At 36.1% G+C, this 17,482-nt stretch overlaps 1 protein-coding gene across 1 annotated transcript in view; it reads right to left on the bottom strand.

Moving 5' to 3' along the window:
- The window catches only part of FAM92A1 (family with sequence similarity 92, member A1), a 17,945-nt gene extending 830 nt beyond the window's left edge, over positions 1-17,115 (bottom strand). The window contains exons 1-7 of the mRNA XM_010006502.1: positions 16,777-17,115; positions 14,212-14,280; positions 9,779-9,880; positions 7,990-7,995; positions 6,183-6,287; positions 4,717-4,830; positions 3,271-3,387 (exon numbers count right to left, since the gene is read on the bottom strand). Of these exons, the coding sequence (XP_010004804.1) occupies positions 3,271-3,387; positions 4,717-4,830; positions 6,183-6,287; positions 7,990-7,995; positions 9,779-9,880; positions 14,212-14,280; positions 16,777-17,115 (852 nt within the window). The remainder of the gene's footprint in view (positions 1-3,270; positions 3,388-4,716; positions 4,831-6,182; positions 6,288-7,989; positions 7,996-9,778; positions 9,881-14,211; positions 14,281-16,776) is intronic.
- Between the last annotated feature and the right edge of the window lie 367 nt (positions 17,116-17,482).

Here is a 17,482-nt window from a genome sequence, read left to right as displayed (position 1 = left end):
GTTCAGCAGCTCTCTGGGCAACTGCAACTCTAATTTTTTTTATATTTAATGATTTTTCTAACATACAGTGATACAATAAAAATTCAGTATTGAAGACAAAACTTGCCTCTTTTAAAAAACCCACAACTTCCTATTTTGAAAGTTCTTAAATGCTGGTTATTAAAGTGAATTTTGAGATTTCATGATGCATACAGCTATGTATCAAGTTTTTTCTGCATGCATAAAGTAAACTGCAATTACTAAGTAATGAAAGCAGAAAAATCCTTAGTCGTCTTGATGCTCACAAAGTACATAACTTAGCCTGAAGCAAATGCCTGCTTTCAAATCTGAACATAACACAAAACTGAGTTAATCATTGCATGAAGCTAGGTTAACTTGAGTAAATGCCTAAAATTGCTATTTGTCATTCCGTGAAAGAAAAAAAAGACAATGACACTAATTTGTAACTGGAGATTAAGGAGTGCTGCAGATTGAGACTGTTACGGTAGCTTCATTTCGATGGATAGACTAATTTTCCAAGTTTTTTCTAGTTAAACACATCTAAAATTCTTAAGCAGAACTTAAAACATTTCTGAATAGAAGCTTCCTCTCCCCATTTCCTAAAATGAGAGGAGCCATTTTTGCTTTAAGGGTTTTTTTTTCTCTGCTCACTACTCAAGTACCTTTAACCATGCTGTAATTAACTAAATAGTAAATTAAATATTCATAGAGTTGTGACGGTTGAAAAAGACCTCTTAAGATCACAGAGTCCAACCATCCACCTTGGAGGGGCAGGGGGGAGGGGGAAAGGAATAACCACAACCTCATACCCCACAAAACCCAACACCACCACACAACCCTGAAAAGCCCACCATGCCAAATAGAGCGTGCCCTGAATTATCATGAGTGGCAGTGAGGTGGTGGTAAAATCACAGGATGTCTAGGGTTGGAAGGGACCTTAAAGATCATCTAGTTCCAACCCCCCCAAATGGGCAGGGACACCTCCCACTTGACCAGGTTGCTCAAAGCCCCAATCCAGTCTGTCCTTGAACGCTCCAGGGAGAAGGCATCCACAACTTCTCTGGGAAACCCGTTCCAGTGTTTTACCACCCTTAGAAGAAAGACTTTCTTCCTAATGTCAAACGTGCATCTCCCCTCTTCCAATTTAAAACCACTATCCCTTATCCTATCCCTACATGCTTTTGTAAAATGTCCCTCTCCAGCTTTCCTGTAGCTCCATTAGGTACTGGAAGGCTGCTGTAAGGCTTCCCTGGGGCCCTCTCTTTTCCAGGCTGAACAACCCCAACTCTCTCAGCCTGTTTCCACAGCCCTGTGCTCCAGCCCTCTGATCATCTTTGTGACCCTCCTCTGGAATCACTCCAACAGGTCCATGCCCTTCTTGTGTTGGGGGCTCTAGAGCTGGATGCAGTAGTTCACGTGATGTCTCATGAGAGTGTAGAGGAGGATAATCGTTTCCCTTGACCTAATGGCTAACCTAATCATAGAATCATCCTGGTTAGAAGGGACCTTGAAGATCATAAAATCTAACCATTACCTAAATTCCCCTACCATAACCTGATTTACCTGTTCAGTGATTAAATCAAGTCAGTAAGCACTGTATCTACATTTCTTCTAAATACATCTGGAGATGGTGACTCTACAACCTCCCTGGGCAACCTGTTCCACTGTCCAACCAGAAACATCTAAGAACCAAACTGGATCAGATAAGTACAGTGAGAAAGGAAACTAGGTGATTTAAATTTGTTATTTTGCCATAAATCTGGAACATGCCACAACTTGAAAATTTATTTTTGATTACCTAATGCTGAAAAAATAATTTTAAAAGTTTATTGGAGTCTGAAAAGAAAACAATTTTATGTAAAAGTGAATACTCTAAGTTCGCACGTAGGTGATGACTGTTCTTGCTTAAGCTTTTAAGCTGTACATTTCATTGCATGTGGTACTACCAGAACACATGGCAATTCTCACCTCATGTCTTACACAGTGGACAGTGTTGGAACACCTGGATGCAGACCTTTTCAACCGTGGTTGAAATGATACTTTGCTGTCTTAGAGGTCAGTGCAAAACAGTTGGCTGCACTAAATGCATGTGAACAAACGTGTAGTTAAGTTTGATTGAAAATACCTGGAAAAGATAATTATTTTCTGCTATAGTTCAGTCTAAAATCTAGCATACCAACCTGAATTAGTAAAACAAAATCCTGAAGATAAATTGCCAAGTAAAGTGCAAAACAGAATTTACAACAGATTGTCATTGAAAACTTAAACAGTTTTTTTGCAACTTGTGTAAAACTAGGTATCTGCAATAGTCATATTTTAAAAAAGCCCTGAACCCCTAAATAAGTCTTCTCATAATGGGGAGCCATCTATGAAAGAAAGAAATTTCCAAGTGCATAGAAGTTTTCTCTCCTGATCATCTTAATTGCACAGAAATGAATCACTGGGTTCTTTTATCTTTTCAGATGGCATGACTCATACTTTCAACAACAGAGTAATTCAACTGTAATAACTGATCCTTTCTGTGTTGAGAGCAGAGAAGGGTAACTGTGTATGAAGCCAAGGGAACTTTTTAATATTGCAATACCAATGCATCATTCAATCCAAAAAAGAAAAGTGGGATAAGTACACTGTAAATTTGGCCTTTGTCTTTAACTGAAATACTGGTAAGAATCATCTTAGTTACAGGATTAAGGTTGCAATAAAGAAAAAATAATTTAGTCATTTTGCAATGCTTGCAAATTTACTGCTGCCAACAAATGTAAAAGATTTTTTAGAGGTAGCTAGTCCAAAAGCAGTGGCACTTTTCCCATCTGTTTAACTTACTTTTATCATGCTCTTTCTGCTTACCTGCTCTGAATTTTCTAAGTATAAAAGGAAAGATCTGTTTGTCATGGGTTTGCTCTGCTTCTTGGGGATACCAGTAGTCTGAGTTAGGATCTGGGTAGAGAATCCACACTCTAGGGTCTGGACATTAAGAATATGCAAGTGTTATTTAAGGAATGTCGCTTCTGTTTTCCATAAGCTCCTAGATCTTTTCTCTGCAAGATGCCACAGTCTGTTGATGAAGGGAACAGTATTTCTGGAAATCGCATTTTTAAAAAAGCAAAAAGGCAGCTTTGAAAAAATGCTTAATATGATCTTTATACTCTTGGAAGTCTCTTCACCTTTGTAATGGTCCTGAACTAAGTAAAGATAGTGGATCCATGTATAAGGTTCTACTCAAGACATTTTTTTAATACAGTGATTTACCATTTAATTTTTCTTTCTTACCTGTACTGTCCTCAGTGGGGACTTTATAGAGCCTGTTTGCAGAGGGGACTTGGAATTTGCACGAACCATCTCTAAGCGAGACTGATAATCTGGTGGATGAAGCGAGGTCCGAAAAACCTGTTAAAGTGAAGGGAGCTGTGACGTGGGTTCCGTGATACAGCTTGCAAGCTAACAATCATCAAGACCAAAACTAGCAAAAATACAGCATTGGACAATTAAACCTGCTCTAGAAAGCAGCATTAAATGTAGTCTGAATTGATCAGTTTTTGCTGGAACAACATCCTTGCTCAACACACTTGGGTGGTAAAAGTAAACTTTCTTCAGAGATCTGGGGGGATTTACAAGTGGGAAACTGTCATGGTTTCCCAGAAACATGTAGCTGAATTTCAGGCTAACCTTGAGATATGAACCCCAGCAACTCCCTTCAGGCTCTCTGTTTCTTGGAGAGATGAACTCTTAGCCCCTTCACAAGCAAATCCTTGCTGCCAGTCACAGCTGCATCAGAGAAATTTTTTCAGAAAAAATCAGGAGAGTGCAGCTCAAGAAAAATTTGGAAAAACCCTTAGAATACAGGGGAGACTACAGTATCCATTATATTTACAAGTTTTCTCCAACAGCCACCCACTCCACAGCAAACCCACTAAATTATAATACTAATATCCTGATGCTAAAAATAATAAAGCTATCAGTGCAAGATTATTAATAAAGTCAAGGAACACAGTAGAATTATTGTCAGTCAATATTTTTATGGAAAGTAAATATTGTCAAATTAACACGAAGTTAAAAATGCGATTGGAAATTTGGTTTTGAAAGATAAAATACTAAAGGATAATTTCGAATTGGTGCCATGTGACACTTGAATAGTACAAAATTGTCATGGTTTCTTTTCAATGAAGTAAAAATATCGAAATGTCTTAAATGTGACTGTCACTGAAGAATCATGCTGTTGTATGTCTTGCACTAGCTGAATACTGCCATCCTTCATCCTCAGCTGTGTCATAGAAAAAATAATTTTAGGACTGGTAACAATTACAAAAAAAGATCAAAAAGAATCCAAATTTCTTGACAATCCGAACACATACACACAACATGCATTACAACAATAAGTTTAAAGGCCCAACATCCTGAATGACTGGAAGAATAAAGGACTTAAAAAACATGTCTTGTAAAAGAGACTGTAACACAAAGCGAAGAGAAATGTCGACTTGAAACTGTAACAGCCTCAAGGCAAAAAATGCAGGTTGGTACCATTTGCATCACTGTAGATCTTCACTTTTTAAAATCTCTGAATTTAGAAACCTGTACACTCTTGCTGGATAAATGCAAAAAAGGGCTTGGTATACATAAGAAGTTTGTTCTAGGAACCTGAAACATGTATAGCCCCAAAGCATGAAAAATGTTTTTATGTAGTAAGTAAATTGAAAAGCAAATCCTAATCAATCTTACCTCTAAATCTTCATTTTCATCAATATTTTGGATGTTTTGGTAGGCAGCAGTATATATCTCTAAAGCTTTCCCATGGAATAACATTTCAATAGTTATAAATTCAGAAAATATATTCTAAAAGCAAATGAAAACAATTTTTTTTAATGCAGTAAAGTATACTTCCACTTCAAATACAAGAAACTACTGAATTCTGTACTTGGTATTTATGGGATATGAGTAACTGCACACACCTAGTACTTTTAAGTATGTAGACTTGAATTTTAGAAACTAAATGTAAATAGTGGCCGAGTTGTCACATAAGCAGTTGCCAGTTCATACTAAATTCTAAGTAAACACTTAGGAAGTGAAGAGGAGACTCATTAGTAATAAATAAAAGTCATGCAGAAAACTCACTTGATAATCCTTATTAGGAATTCTCAAGATTCAGTCAGTGGATTTTTGTTTTATTGATGACAATATTTTTAAACAGGTTGGGGATAAATTATCTGTAAATTCTATAAATACTAATAATTTACAGAATACTCAGAACTCACAGTCTTTTTCTTATTACTCTAACATCAAGTACTGGTTGGGAATTTCAACCATCTTTCATTCTTTTCAATGTAGTCTTGTGTTTATTGTATCCCCCCCACCCCCCTCCCAATAAAAACCATCTCACTTCAGCAAGTTTATAATTATATTTGAGATCACATAATACAAGTGTTTTTCAGTCACAATAGTCCTTGGCACTTAAACCACTTAATGCTTTACATTAAGAAAGAAATTACTAGAAATGAAAGAAAGCTTTGATTACTTGAAGTCCCTGAACATTTCCTGCTTTCTATTTAAAACTGCAGTAACCTGAAAATATTTCAGCTTTGATAAATATATTATTTACTTATAATGATTCTAAGCTGGAAGAGGGTAGATTTAGGTTAGACATTAAGAAAAAATTCTTTAGTGTGAGCGTGGTGAGACACTGGAACAGGTTGCCCAGGGAAGTTGTGGATGCCCCCTCCCTCGAAGTGTTGAAGGGCAGGTTGGATGGTGCTTGGAGTAACCTGGTCTAGTGGGAGGTGTCCCTGACCATGCAAGGGGGTTGGAACTAGATGGTCTTCAAGGTCCCTTCCAACCCTAGCTACTCTGATTCTATGATGATTCTATGATTTCTGTTAATTGTAGTGATATTAATCCACATATATCATTCCACTAAGAAATGCATCTGACATGGAATACAGCAGCTCTTGAAAGGTGAAAACACTAAACAACAGGATACAGGAATATTCTGAATTCCATAAACTTTAAGAATAACAGTTTTTAATTGCAAAGTTGATGATATTTTGTTTGTAAATATTACTGAATACAATATTTATATATGTGCTTAAGTTAATACTACATGTTTTTTTATCTTACCAAAGATTAACTATAGTAATTTTATTATGCAAAACGAAATGTGATGCCATATACAGAAACGTGAGCACACTTACTTTTATGTCCTTTATTTTCTGTTTCTCAAAATTATCAATGGTTTCCTCTAATTGCCGAGTTGTTCGAGTTGCATCCAGTGAAGCTCTCTGCAGTTCACTTTCAGCCTGGTAAAGTAACACAGGGGTGAAATTAGTCCTGTATTTGATACAAAGATACTTGCTCTAATTGGCATGAAAACATCTAAGTCTGTGTTTTCAAAATAATACACATCTGTGTTATGGTATTTGTAAATTTCTTTGCAGCTTAATAAAGATGCCTTCTATGCTGTAGTGATTTTGATCTGAAACATGCAAAATGACAAGCTGCAGCCAGTCGGGGAAGTCCCACTGCCCTTATCCATTTTCTGCAATTATCATCTCCTAACTCCACAGAGTCAGCCCTGACATGGCCGATCACACAGTGACTGGGTTCAGGGAATTAACCCAGCACAAGGCTTTACTCTTCAGAAAAGGTTTTTTTTTTGAGCTGGTGCAAAGGAGAGGGCAGGAGTACACAGGCCAGCCCAGTAGATAAGCTGAAAAGATCACTCTTTTATTTTCAATCTGCTGGGTTTAGAATGACACTTTTCCAATGTCATATGCTGAACCTCATGTTACAAAGCTTTTATAAATTACTTGAATAGAAAATAGAATAGCAGCTGTAACTAATTCACCTCTCCCGTAAGTATCTCAATCAGTAGACTGAAGTTCTATAATTTTTAGATCCAAAAGTGTTTCAGGTATTTTATATTTTCAGTATTTTTATATTAACAAAATATTTTACAAAAAACACCTTAAACCGGGCACCAGGGAGGGGACACACCAACCAATCCCCAAGGCATAAATACACAGTGTTTCTTATTTTGTAACTACAAAAATAATTTTAGAAATGTATTTTAACTATCAATTGTATAGAAAAGCATACTACCATTTAAATAAAGATATTGAAGCTATTCTGGTTGAGTAAAGTCTCAGAACTGTATACTATCACAAAATAATTACACAAAGATGTAAGAGCTTGCACTGGAAGACTGCATCATTTGAGTCTAAACTTCTTTATTTTTCCATCCATTACTGGTCAAACTTTATAGACTAATTCAGACTGTAATTTACATACAGGTTCTGTCAGTGCATATAATCAAGAATCTATTCTTTCCTGGGATCTGGAAATAGTGTATGGATCAAGTAATTGCACAGTACAATCAAGATTTCTTCCGATTTCTACAATGCAACAACTTAGAGAGGAACTTTTTTTTTTTAAATGGAAGTAGCCACCACAGGCCCAGTTTCCACAACCTATTTTTTAGAGTTATGTGTATATGGAAACCTAAGGCACAAGGAATGCTGTCACTTCCTTTTCTTTGATTAAATCTGGTAACTTTATATTACAGGATTATAATTTTTAAGTGATCTTCTTGCAAACAGCTCAAAGTCATAGACACAATTCTGCCATAGCTGTGCAAACAAAATTGGTAATATCTTTAGTAGCACAAAAGGTCAGATGTTCATCTCCCTTTCCTGATTTTGCCCAAAACATAGGAGAGAAACAGAGTAAGAAAATACATTTTGTGTATTCTCAGTTATTACAATCAGCCACTTTCTGTAAATGAAGGCAGCTGTTACACATAAGCAGCCCTTACAAATACAGTGTGTTTTTCTATGATAATCAAATGTATTTCTCCACCCATCTTAAATAGATTGGCCAGATTTTGTGTGCAGATGCTTTGGGAAAGGAATTTTGTTTGTTGCAGACTGTCATGTCTAAACTTGCAGAATCTGTACAGTTTGCACAGCAACAGTTGGGTATTTTCTCTTCTGAAACACTCACCTGTGACTGGAAATACTAGTAAAGGAAAAAATGGCAAAATAGCAATTGTTATTAATAACAGTACCTGTTTTCACTTCTACTTTTAATATATGGGGAAGTATTTACCTTAGTTCAAAACTTCTGTATACTCGGAAGGTGCTATTATGATGTTGTCTGAAGCTTTCTGCTTTAAGACACCCCTTACAGTTTGTTACAGCTTTGCTAGAATTCAAGTATCCAGGCCAAAATATTTCAGGACAACTGCTTGTCTTGGACTGAGGGTTGGTTATTAATATGTTAAATAAATAAATACATCAGACAACCTAGGTAGGCCATTTCAGAAACAAAAAAATTGCATTTTTATATTTAAAAAATCTGGTAAGGTTTTATTTTCAAAGCTGCATGTTTTATAAGATGGACTTGTAATCTGGGAGTGAGTACACATCCTTTGCTTTCTGTAGGCAGTCAGCTGCTGAAACATCACAGTTGCTCAAGAGTAAGAATGCTTTCCTTTTCATGCATTTTGTGTTGATTACTTTAAAATGCAAATATGTAATGTTTGGTGCCTTTGGCCATATGCAAAACCAGACTGTACCGAGATTTAGTAACTCTTCAGGCAAATTCTTAAATACAGAAAACACAGGTGTTACAAGAAACTAAGCCACAGAAGGATGTTTGGAGTAGCTTAGGAGAGACAGGAAGAAACAAACTAGGTGCCAGCCATTTTACCCATGAAGTGAACTGGGAATCGGTGCAAGAGAGAAAAAAATGGGACTCCCTCTGGGGAGAAGAGCTTACTGTTACAATTTACTCCCTTCCTTCTAATGGAATATAACTGCATCACAGCTCAACTTCTAACCCTATAGCTGACATCTGTGTGTCTTTATCACATGAGGACTTGTAATTAGTCATCACTTGATTTAACTGGTTTGATTAATATTAAATGGAAATTTTTTGGCAGAGACAAAAATAAAAAGCAATTCTTATGGGTGGCATTTGACCATTACAATAATTTTTGCTCTTTCTGCGGTCCTATGGCCTGTCACTAGAAATGTCCTAATTTCTGAAATAAAGTTGATGAAATCCTACAAGGAATAGGACTGCTTCACTCCTGAGTCCAATGTTAAGAGTGTATGAAAAAATAAACAGCACACCATCATGAACTTAAATGCTGTGTCATAAAATATAGCTAAAAAGGGACTGAAGTAGGATGCCCCTTTATTTTGGCATTTCCCAGATTTGGACTGTTCATCATTTGAAACTTAAATGAAATTTTAATGGAAATTCCTTGGAGGCGTAATTTTTCCCTCTGTATACAAAATAGTAAATTAGGGAGGGTCACTGGTCTTTTAGAGGAAGAGCAGTCTGGTTGAATATTCTACTAACAGAATAATAATTTTTCCTTTCACATTTCATCTCACAGCTGGAAGAAACTCATACCCCATCTAGGTGTAAGGAAGCACAACTACCAAAATGACAGGGAGAAAAGCAATAAAACAAAAAATGACAGAAGGGCAAAAGGAGGTCTCTGATTACACTTATTTTGAAAACCTCCTAACTACTAGATGCAATCTATGCCTACATCTCTTGCATAAACATATCAAATACTTAGTTTCTTTTAAATCCAAAAGGGAGTAACAAAGCAGTTATTATAAGCTATAACTCATTACAAAGTTTCAGAAAAGATTCAACAGCAACACAGAAAAGTCTCTCCAAAGAGCATTCTTCTCATACTACTTTCTAGAGACAATAGTTTAATTCCTAATAAATTTAAAAAACATTTCTTATAGCTACTAGAAATACAGGATACAATAATGTGTCGATCTGATGGATTCCGTTGACGTGTCTTCTCCAGCTGAGAGAACTGCTTGGCTTCTCGATGCTTTGCTGTTAAAGTTGCTTTAAGGTCATCCTGGAAATAAAACGTTTTAGACATGTTTGAAATAGATCTAAGATAATATAAAAAGCACTTTTCTTCATACATGCAAAAAAACCAAACCACAAACAAAACTTCTGCTTTAAACAAAACTAGATTTTATTGATCTTACTTTGTTATAAAATCCCCTGAAAGAGAAATCAATGGGGACCAAGAGAGCTTAGCACCTTGCACAAATCCCTGCAGCACACACTAAAATGTGAGGGGAAAAAGAAAAAGGTATTTACAGCTTTTAATGAAAAGTGCAGTGGATGGTCAAAAGCTGAGATCCCCAAAGCAGTAAGGAGACAGGCCCATTTGGGCTTAGCAAGGGAATAAAGGCGGCATTTATAAAGAAAAAGTGGCATAAAATATATCAGTAGAAAAAGCCAAAACAGACAGCAGTCAGTACCCATCAGAAGTTATGAAGAACACAAAACTGCTACACAGAGCTTAAGGTGCCACAAAAATTGCTGGCTGAAAGGGTTAAACTGCATATTTAGCTATGCAGTTAGTAAGGTGGTTTTGGAATAATCCTAGTAGTAATGTTGCTGGAGAAGATGAAACTTACTGATTTGGAAAATGCAGAAACTGTTGACAAATATTTTTGCTCCTCATTTTCAAAGGAGAAGTAGGATGTATTTCTACAAAGATCTGTGACAATTTAAGAATAAATTATTGTTCATGCTATTAAACCGTGTTTTTCAAATAGTTTTCCATACATGGAACCTAACAATATGTCAGTCAGATATTTATCACATTATTGATCCTATTATGGGAAATTACATTAATTTTGATGGCTCTGCTTTCAAGAAGCAGTGCCTTAGAACAAACAGAAATACAGCCCAAAGGAATCAGTCTAACAAAACATGAGGCAGGGGATGGGCATGCATTTAAAACCATCATTTCCTCTAAAAAAAAGCAGTTGCGTTTATCTATCACTCCAGAATGGAGTGGATTAAAGCTATTAAAAGCTATAATCTCAGGAAGTTTTGTGTGCTCCTTCCCTGGATTTCAGAATTTATACATGGTTGTTCACCCTGAAAGACACACAACCAAGATGTGTCTCTTTAAAAGTTCTGTGATCCTGTGACCAGTCAGTAGTCAATGACACGCATAAGCCTGCCAAGGTTCACAGTCCTGTGTCTTCAATTACAAGTCTGTACATGAGGTCTGGATCAAAACACTCAGTTTCTTCCTTGCTTCTGTCCTTACTGTCTGTATGTCCCTGTGTCAGACTGTTGTTTTGCTATATCTTTAGGGACAAAGAGCTGGTTTCTGATAGCAAAAACTGGATTTTGAACCCATTAAAACTAATTTTGCCACTGTTCTTTCAAAAGGGAATTTACAGCACCTTTAAGGCCATGTGAAAGGCTGTTGGAAAGGACTTTCTCCTTCATGCAAACCATGCAGCTGCAAGAAAAGTGATAATAGAAAAAAACTTTATTGCTTTACATTTTAAATTTAAATTAAATGCAGAAAAAGTGCATTTATTTTATTTTTTTTGCCACAGAGCAAAGCAGTTTTGTAGCTAATGGCCACAGCTGCATGCTTAGTGTTATTTAACAACTGGGCCCTGGTAACAGCACTGACTTTCTAAGCTCATATAAAACAGACAATTAGATTTAACACTGTGGCTGAAAGTGTTCTGACTTTTATGCAAAGTATACTTGAGAATGCTAAGGAAACCACTAGAATTACCATTATAGTATTCAGAATTTTTTTTCAAGTACATAGTGACTTCAGAAATACCTACAGGGACTGCACTCTTCCCTTCTCTACCTCTGTTCCCTGTGGCAACCAAAGCCAATAAACATGCTTCTCTGTGCTAGCCAAAGCCTGATGAAGATTTGGTAGTACTGCAGCTACAGTGGTGGAGCTACATACAAGTTTTGGATGTACAAAGATAGGGCACAGTTACATATTTTCTCTAGGATTTTGAAAAACTGAGGAGGGTGCAGAAAAAAATATTAAAAAGCTGGGGAAAATGCCATTATGGTGAAAGAACTGAGGTCTGTGTTTTTAGCTAACTGGAAAGAATGAAAAATTGTTTACCAGCATCTAAATACCTTCATCCAGGAAAAAAAAAAAATAGTGTCACAGAACTCTTTAATCTCAGTGGAATATGTAATAAGCACCAAAGATTAGATGAAGTCTTTCACTTAAAACACCACATACCCACTAACTACTACAAACAGTCCTACCTTCCCCTCCAGTGTCTTCAGATCAAGATTTGACATGTTTTTGGAAAACATGCTTTAATTGCACTCGAGGAGAAATGGAATGGAATGTAATAGCCAGGGACATAAATGACAGATACAGAGAACAGAAAATTATTAGTAGTCCCTCTGGCTTTAAACTATGAATTCAAGTCACACATAAAAACTCTGGTCAGCCAGTTAATTTCAAACCATACAGAAGTACAGCTACAGTCCATCCACCAGACAATGAGCTGGCAGATCCTCATCACTGTACTGTTACCTGCTTTAGTCACTGAAGTTATTTAAGCAAACCAGTCCTTTCTTCTGCAGGTGGATCACCTTGTTTATATGATGTCCTGTTATATATGAAGGAAGTAGGAACAGAGTTGCCAAAAAGCAGAAAAGTGAAGATTGATATATAGAACATTGAAACAGAAAGAACTCCTAAAATCCTACACTGAAGCTGCATTACAGGACAAGAATACTGCATTAGCTTCCACTGAAGCTGCCAAATCCCCAGAGAGCTAATTGGTAAACCAGGACATGTGAATGAAACAATTTTATTGCACTGATCATTAAATGACAACTGTATTCTGATTGATTTGGGCCTCTTTAAAGCATTTAGTATCACAAGACACTGATGTTTTATCCAAGAGAAATAGCAACAGATTATTTCAGATATAGCACAAAAAAAGTTTGTGTACACCCTGGAGCAGATCCAGTAAGAGGCAGTGAGAACATCCTCCTTAAAAAAATTGAATTAATGACATTCTTTTTTTTTACTTTATCAGCTAATGTAGTTACAGGCAAAGCAGTCTTACAGCTAGCACCCTGTGCTAGCTTTACATGAGTGACAAAACTTATTTTTTCACTAAAAATGTCATGGTGTCTAGAGATTATAACTGAAGACCAGAAAATTGAATTTTTAATCAAGATTTATGGTAACAGGCCAGGGGAAAAAAAAATAATAAAAAAATTAAGCCTACATCTTCAGTGTAGCCTCTCCTACTTCAAAGATACGTTGAGAAAATATTTAATCCCATCTACAGTTTAAGAATTCTCTTGTAATCCTCAGTGTAGCGAAGATAAACATTATGTAATGGTTTCCGGCATTCTGAAAGGCAAAGACAACAGAAAATGCCACTCACTGTTTCTAGGGATGACCTGGTATAAGTTGCTTTTGTCCCCAGTATTTAATGAGGACATTTACATATCTTCAGTGCTTCTTCATGGTATTGAAAAGATACAAGAACAAAAATGTATGAAAAATGCTTCAGTTTGAGGTGCAATGCTACAATGTACTCAAATTAATAATTATTAACACACTAAGATTTTTGTATGTAAAACACCATCAAATATTATCAATTTACCTTTTGACTGATATAGATTATGATATAGATTATGATCTGTATAGATACAGATTTGCACATAACTTACAGACTTGAGTTTACAGGATGAAGGTAACCTCCATATACTATATATAAAATATACAAATATTACTGGAGGAAAGAAACTTACAGATATTTTGTGGAGACATTTTGAACCCCTGTATACACTGTTTCTAGAATATAGTGAAAGAAGATACCTCAGCTTTTTTTTATATCTTCAGGTCATCTTGATGACTTTGCAGGACAGAGAGGGAATCGGGCCACTACCTATTTATTGATTTAAAAGAAGTCTCTTTTTATAAATTTCAATGTAGAAAGCAAGTCAAAGTTGGAAAAGCTGTTCAAGGCAGCATATAGATGACTAAGAGCCAAACGCATTACATGTGCTTCACCTCCTGGAACTCTGAATAATAATAATAACAATAACAATACTACTAATAATCAATGACATCATTTATAAAGAAAAACATCCAGAATTTGCACTATCCTGGAAGTTTCACACTATCCACAGTGCCATTTTTTAGCATTTGCCTGTGCTCCAAGAGTCTGAACATCCTTGTCTTCACATCAAAGCTTTTTCCTCCAACATACATACAGCTTTGATTCAGACGTATTACTGTATAATTTAGACTCATTACTGCAGTATGAAAAATCAGAACCACTCTCCCCTGCAAAGAAGTTTTTGACTGAGTAGCCAGAAGACCAAAATGTACTTTGTGAGAAAATATGTTTAACCTACCCTTTTAAGTTTCACTATGGTCCCATAACTTTTCAGTGGTTCAACAACTTTGGCTTCAAGCCTGTCAACCTACAGAAGAAATCACAGGTCAGTAAAATCATCTGCATCTATGGTGTGCAGAAACAGGAAACAATTTGTTTACTCGTGATCCACTTTATTAGGAATTTAGTCCATATATGCTGAAAATACAGTGAGACAGAGGTTTATAAACAATTGCAAAAAAGAGAGTAAACTAAATTAACCAGTAAATATTTTGTATCTTGAGGAGCTCAAGCTGATTTCTAGTGGAATTCCTTTTTCTTAATTGGCAAGATGTAAGGATAAAGAAAACATGGAGGTTCTAACAGCTGAGTACTAAATACTGCATCATGGATGCCTGTATCTTTCTATCTAAAGATCAATATATTGGCTCTGCACTTGTTGATTGATTATGGACTAAACTGTCTTTACTATCAAACATACTGTAAGCAATGTAACACTTTTGTTCTTAAAAATAATGGGAACAGCATCGTAGGTATTAAAAATACCAAAAGCAGGTTGCCTAAAACATGTGAACGCTCGCACAGATGAGTGCATCTGAATTTTTGTTTCAGTTCTCTTAGTTAGAAAAAACCGACACATATGGCCAGACAGGCAATAGGATAAGACCTTCCTGCTTATCACAATTCAAAATAGTGCCCAAGTGGCCCCAGAATAAGCTGCTGATGACTTTGGAGCAGTGAGCCATCTGGACCATTGCTGTTATATCCAAACTAAGAGAAGGTGCAGAACCTCTACTAGAAAGAGACAGACAGTACGTTCCTCTCTAAACTGACAGTGTCACCAATCAGCCAAAATCTATGCCATCTGAGCAAATACTTCTCTTTTACGACACTCTACCAGTACAGAGTCAAACAATTTTACTTACACTACCAATAATATAGAATGGAATAGGGCAGTAAGGTTCTAAATGAGACAAACAATGTAGACATACCAAATAAGCTGGCAGTTGTGCAGACCCTTCCACACCTCAGCATTTATATCTCTAGCACTGCAGCTGAAGACCAGAAATCTGTAACCCTTATAAGCTAATCTTCTTTTGCCCACATGGTCAATATATATGAAAACGGTTAATTAACCCAATGCAAAAAAAAGTAAAACTGAGATTATCTATTTGGTTTTCATGAGCAAAGAACTTGATCTAAAGGCTAAAAGCTTCTCTTTTCCTTTGCTTCTTCTGCCTTTTCTCTTTCAAAAGGCACTGGTGGTTTGGGGACAGGCATTTGTATAGGCCAAATGTCAGTTTTTAACACACTTAAAAATCAAAAGAAGTAAAATTCAAGTTATTACATAGATACCTTGAAACTACAGATTCATAACTTAAAGGTGAAAACAGACAGAGAGATTATGTAGTTGACTCCTCATACACCTTTGGTCATAATATAAACTTATTCTATTAACAGAGGGATAAATTGCTATTACATCAACTGAAGCATGAGCACGTATGTGTGGCTCAGCTGGAGCCAGATGCGTAAGAGCTTACATAAAACAATAAAAATGGTACCATCCACACCCTTGGATTTGTTACTTCTTAAAAATCTGGCCCTACATACATTGTTAAAGATTCATGACTGTTTCTTATGTTTCAAACCCTCTACTTTGTAGATAACTCACAGGGTAACTATCTTTTAAAAGGTTTTCTTCTTCTAATTGGTTAATATCAAATGATGACTTACAATGCTGCTTTTTCTTAAAATAAAAAGTTATATCTGAAAACATCAAGAATGTCAACTCCTTCAGTCTCTTTTTAAAACTATAACGGTTCTCAGCTTTTCAAAGTCGTAAGTAGGAATTTTCAGCACTGTACTGAAAGGATATGTACTCCAGAAACCAGCTGGATTACATGTGCATGAATTTATTTTTTCTTAAATCTCAGCATTTGAAATTCAGAATTGCAAGTTAGTTTGGCCCCGCACATGGATGTGTAAGTGGCATCAATACCTTCCTTTACTCTCACTTATCTAGCAGAAGTGTGACTATGTTGTCACACGTGGTCCAAATCAAGTTTGCACTTTCAGTGTTAAACTCCAGACTTAGGAAATCTACAGTGGCCCCTGACAGCACCTCAGAGCAGCTGTCAGTGCCCAGTGAAGTATTCCAGTTAGCATTCTCTTCCATGCTGCTTCTGATAACAGACCTAGCAGAAGGAAAATGACTGATTTTACCTTAGCTGCTGCTAGACAACTCAAGTCACAACACTAAAAAAACACTCTGTTAACCACAAATCATAATCCAGAGTCTAAAGCCAATAAAAGACTTAACTCGGTCTCAAATTCTACGAGTGCTCATATGGCCAGTTTCACTGTCTTCAACAGGACTAATCACAGGCAGTTTTCATTCAGGTTCTCAGCAGAGTAAACGATGAATGCTTTGGCAACCTATCCTGCTTTGCCACTAAAATATTTAAAAGTGTTTTCTCCTATGTTTCTTTTGGGATTGGAGAGTATATCTTTTCCATTTTAATCACAGATAAGTAACTGAAAAGTTCAGATGGCAAACACAACATGTACAATTTTAATTTTGTACCTCTGCCTGGCGATAATCCTGAAGTCTGGAAAATTCATCTGCAAAGTTTTTCAGTCCAGCTCTTAAGTTTGGTGTCTCTGTAGCTGCATATGCATATATTTCATTTACTAGAATATCTGCTTTGTCTCGTAGTCTGGCAGTTTTACGAACATACCCAGCAAATATTTGGCACAATTCACCGAAATGCTTTTCCACATTCGAAACAGCATCTTGAATTTGTCTAGTCTGACTGTCCCTGGATACCAAAGAAAAATAAGTGAAAAATAAGAAAAGGGGACACGTGTTTACAACACATACAGAAGAAAAACTATATAATTCTACTATTAATAATTTATACATGACTTCGACATCTCATTTCAGTGCAAAACAGAAATATATTCTTACAAAGACAATGTTGTAAAAAGTTGATGTAATGTGTTTCATTATGAATTAATAACAAACAAACAAAAAAAGCAGGATTTATACTTGAAGATCCAATAGAGGAATATCCATATCACAAAAATCAGCTTGAAAAATTTCCTTCTGTGATTAAGCAAAAGCTCATTATTACTGTTGGTATTAATTACTAAAAGTGGCAACACCTGCTAGTCTCAAACGAGACTGGGTCATACATCTTCCTGCAAGAATCTGCAATCTAGAGACAGGTCCACAGTTGGAGAAATCAAGTAGTATAACAAATCTATAAAGGTATTAAATGTTCTTTAAT

This window comes from Chaetura pelagica, unplaced genomic scaffold, assembly GCF_000747805.2.
Source record: "Chaetura pelagica isolate M959 unplaced genomic scaffold, ChaPel_1.0 scaffold76, whole genome shotgun sequence".
Lineage (NCBI taxonomy): Eukaryota > Metazoa > Chordata > Aves > Apodiformes > Apodidae > Chaetura > Chaetura pelagica.
This window is presented reverse-complemented; position numbering and strand designations above follow the sequence as displayed.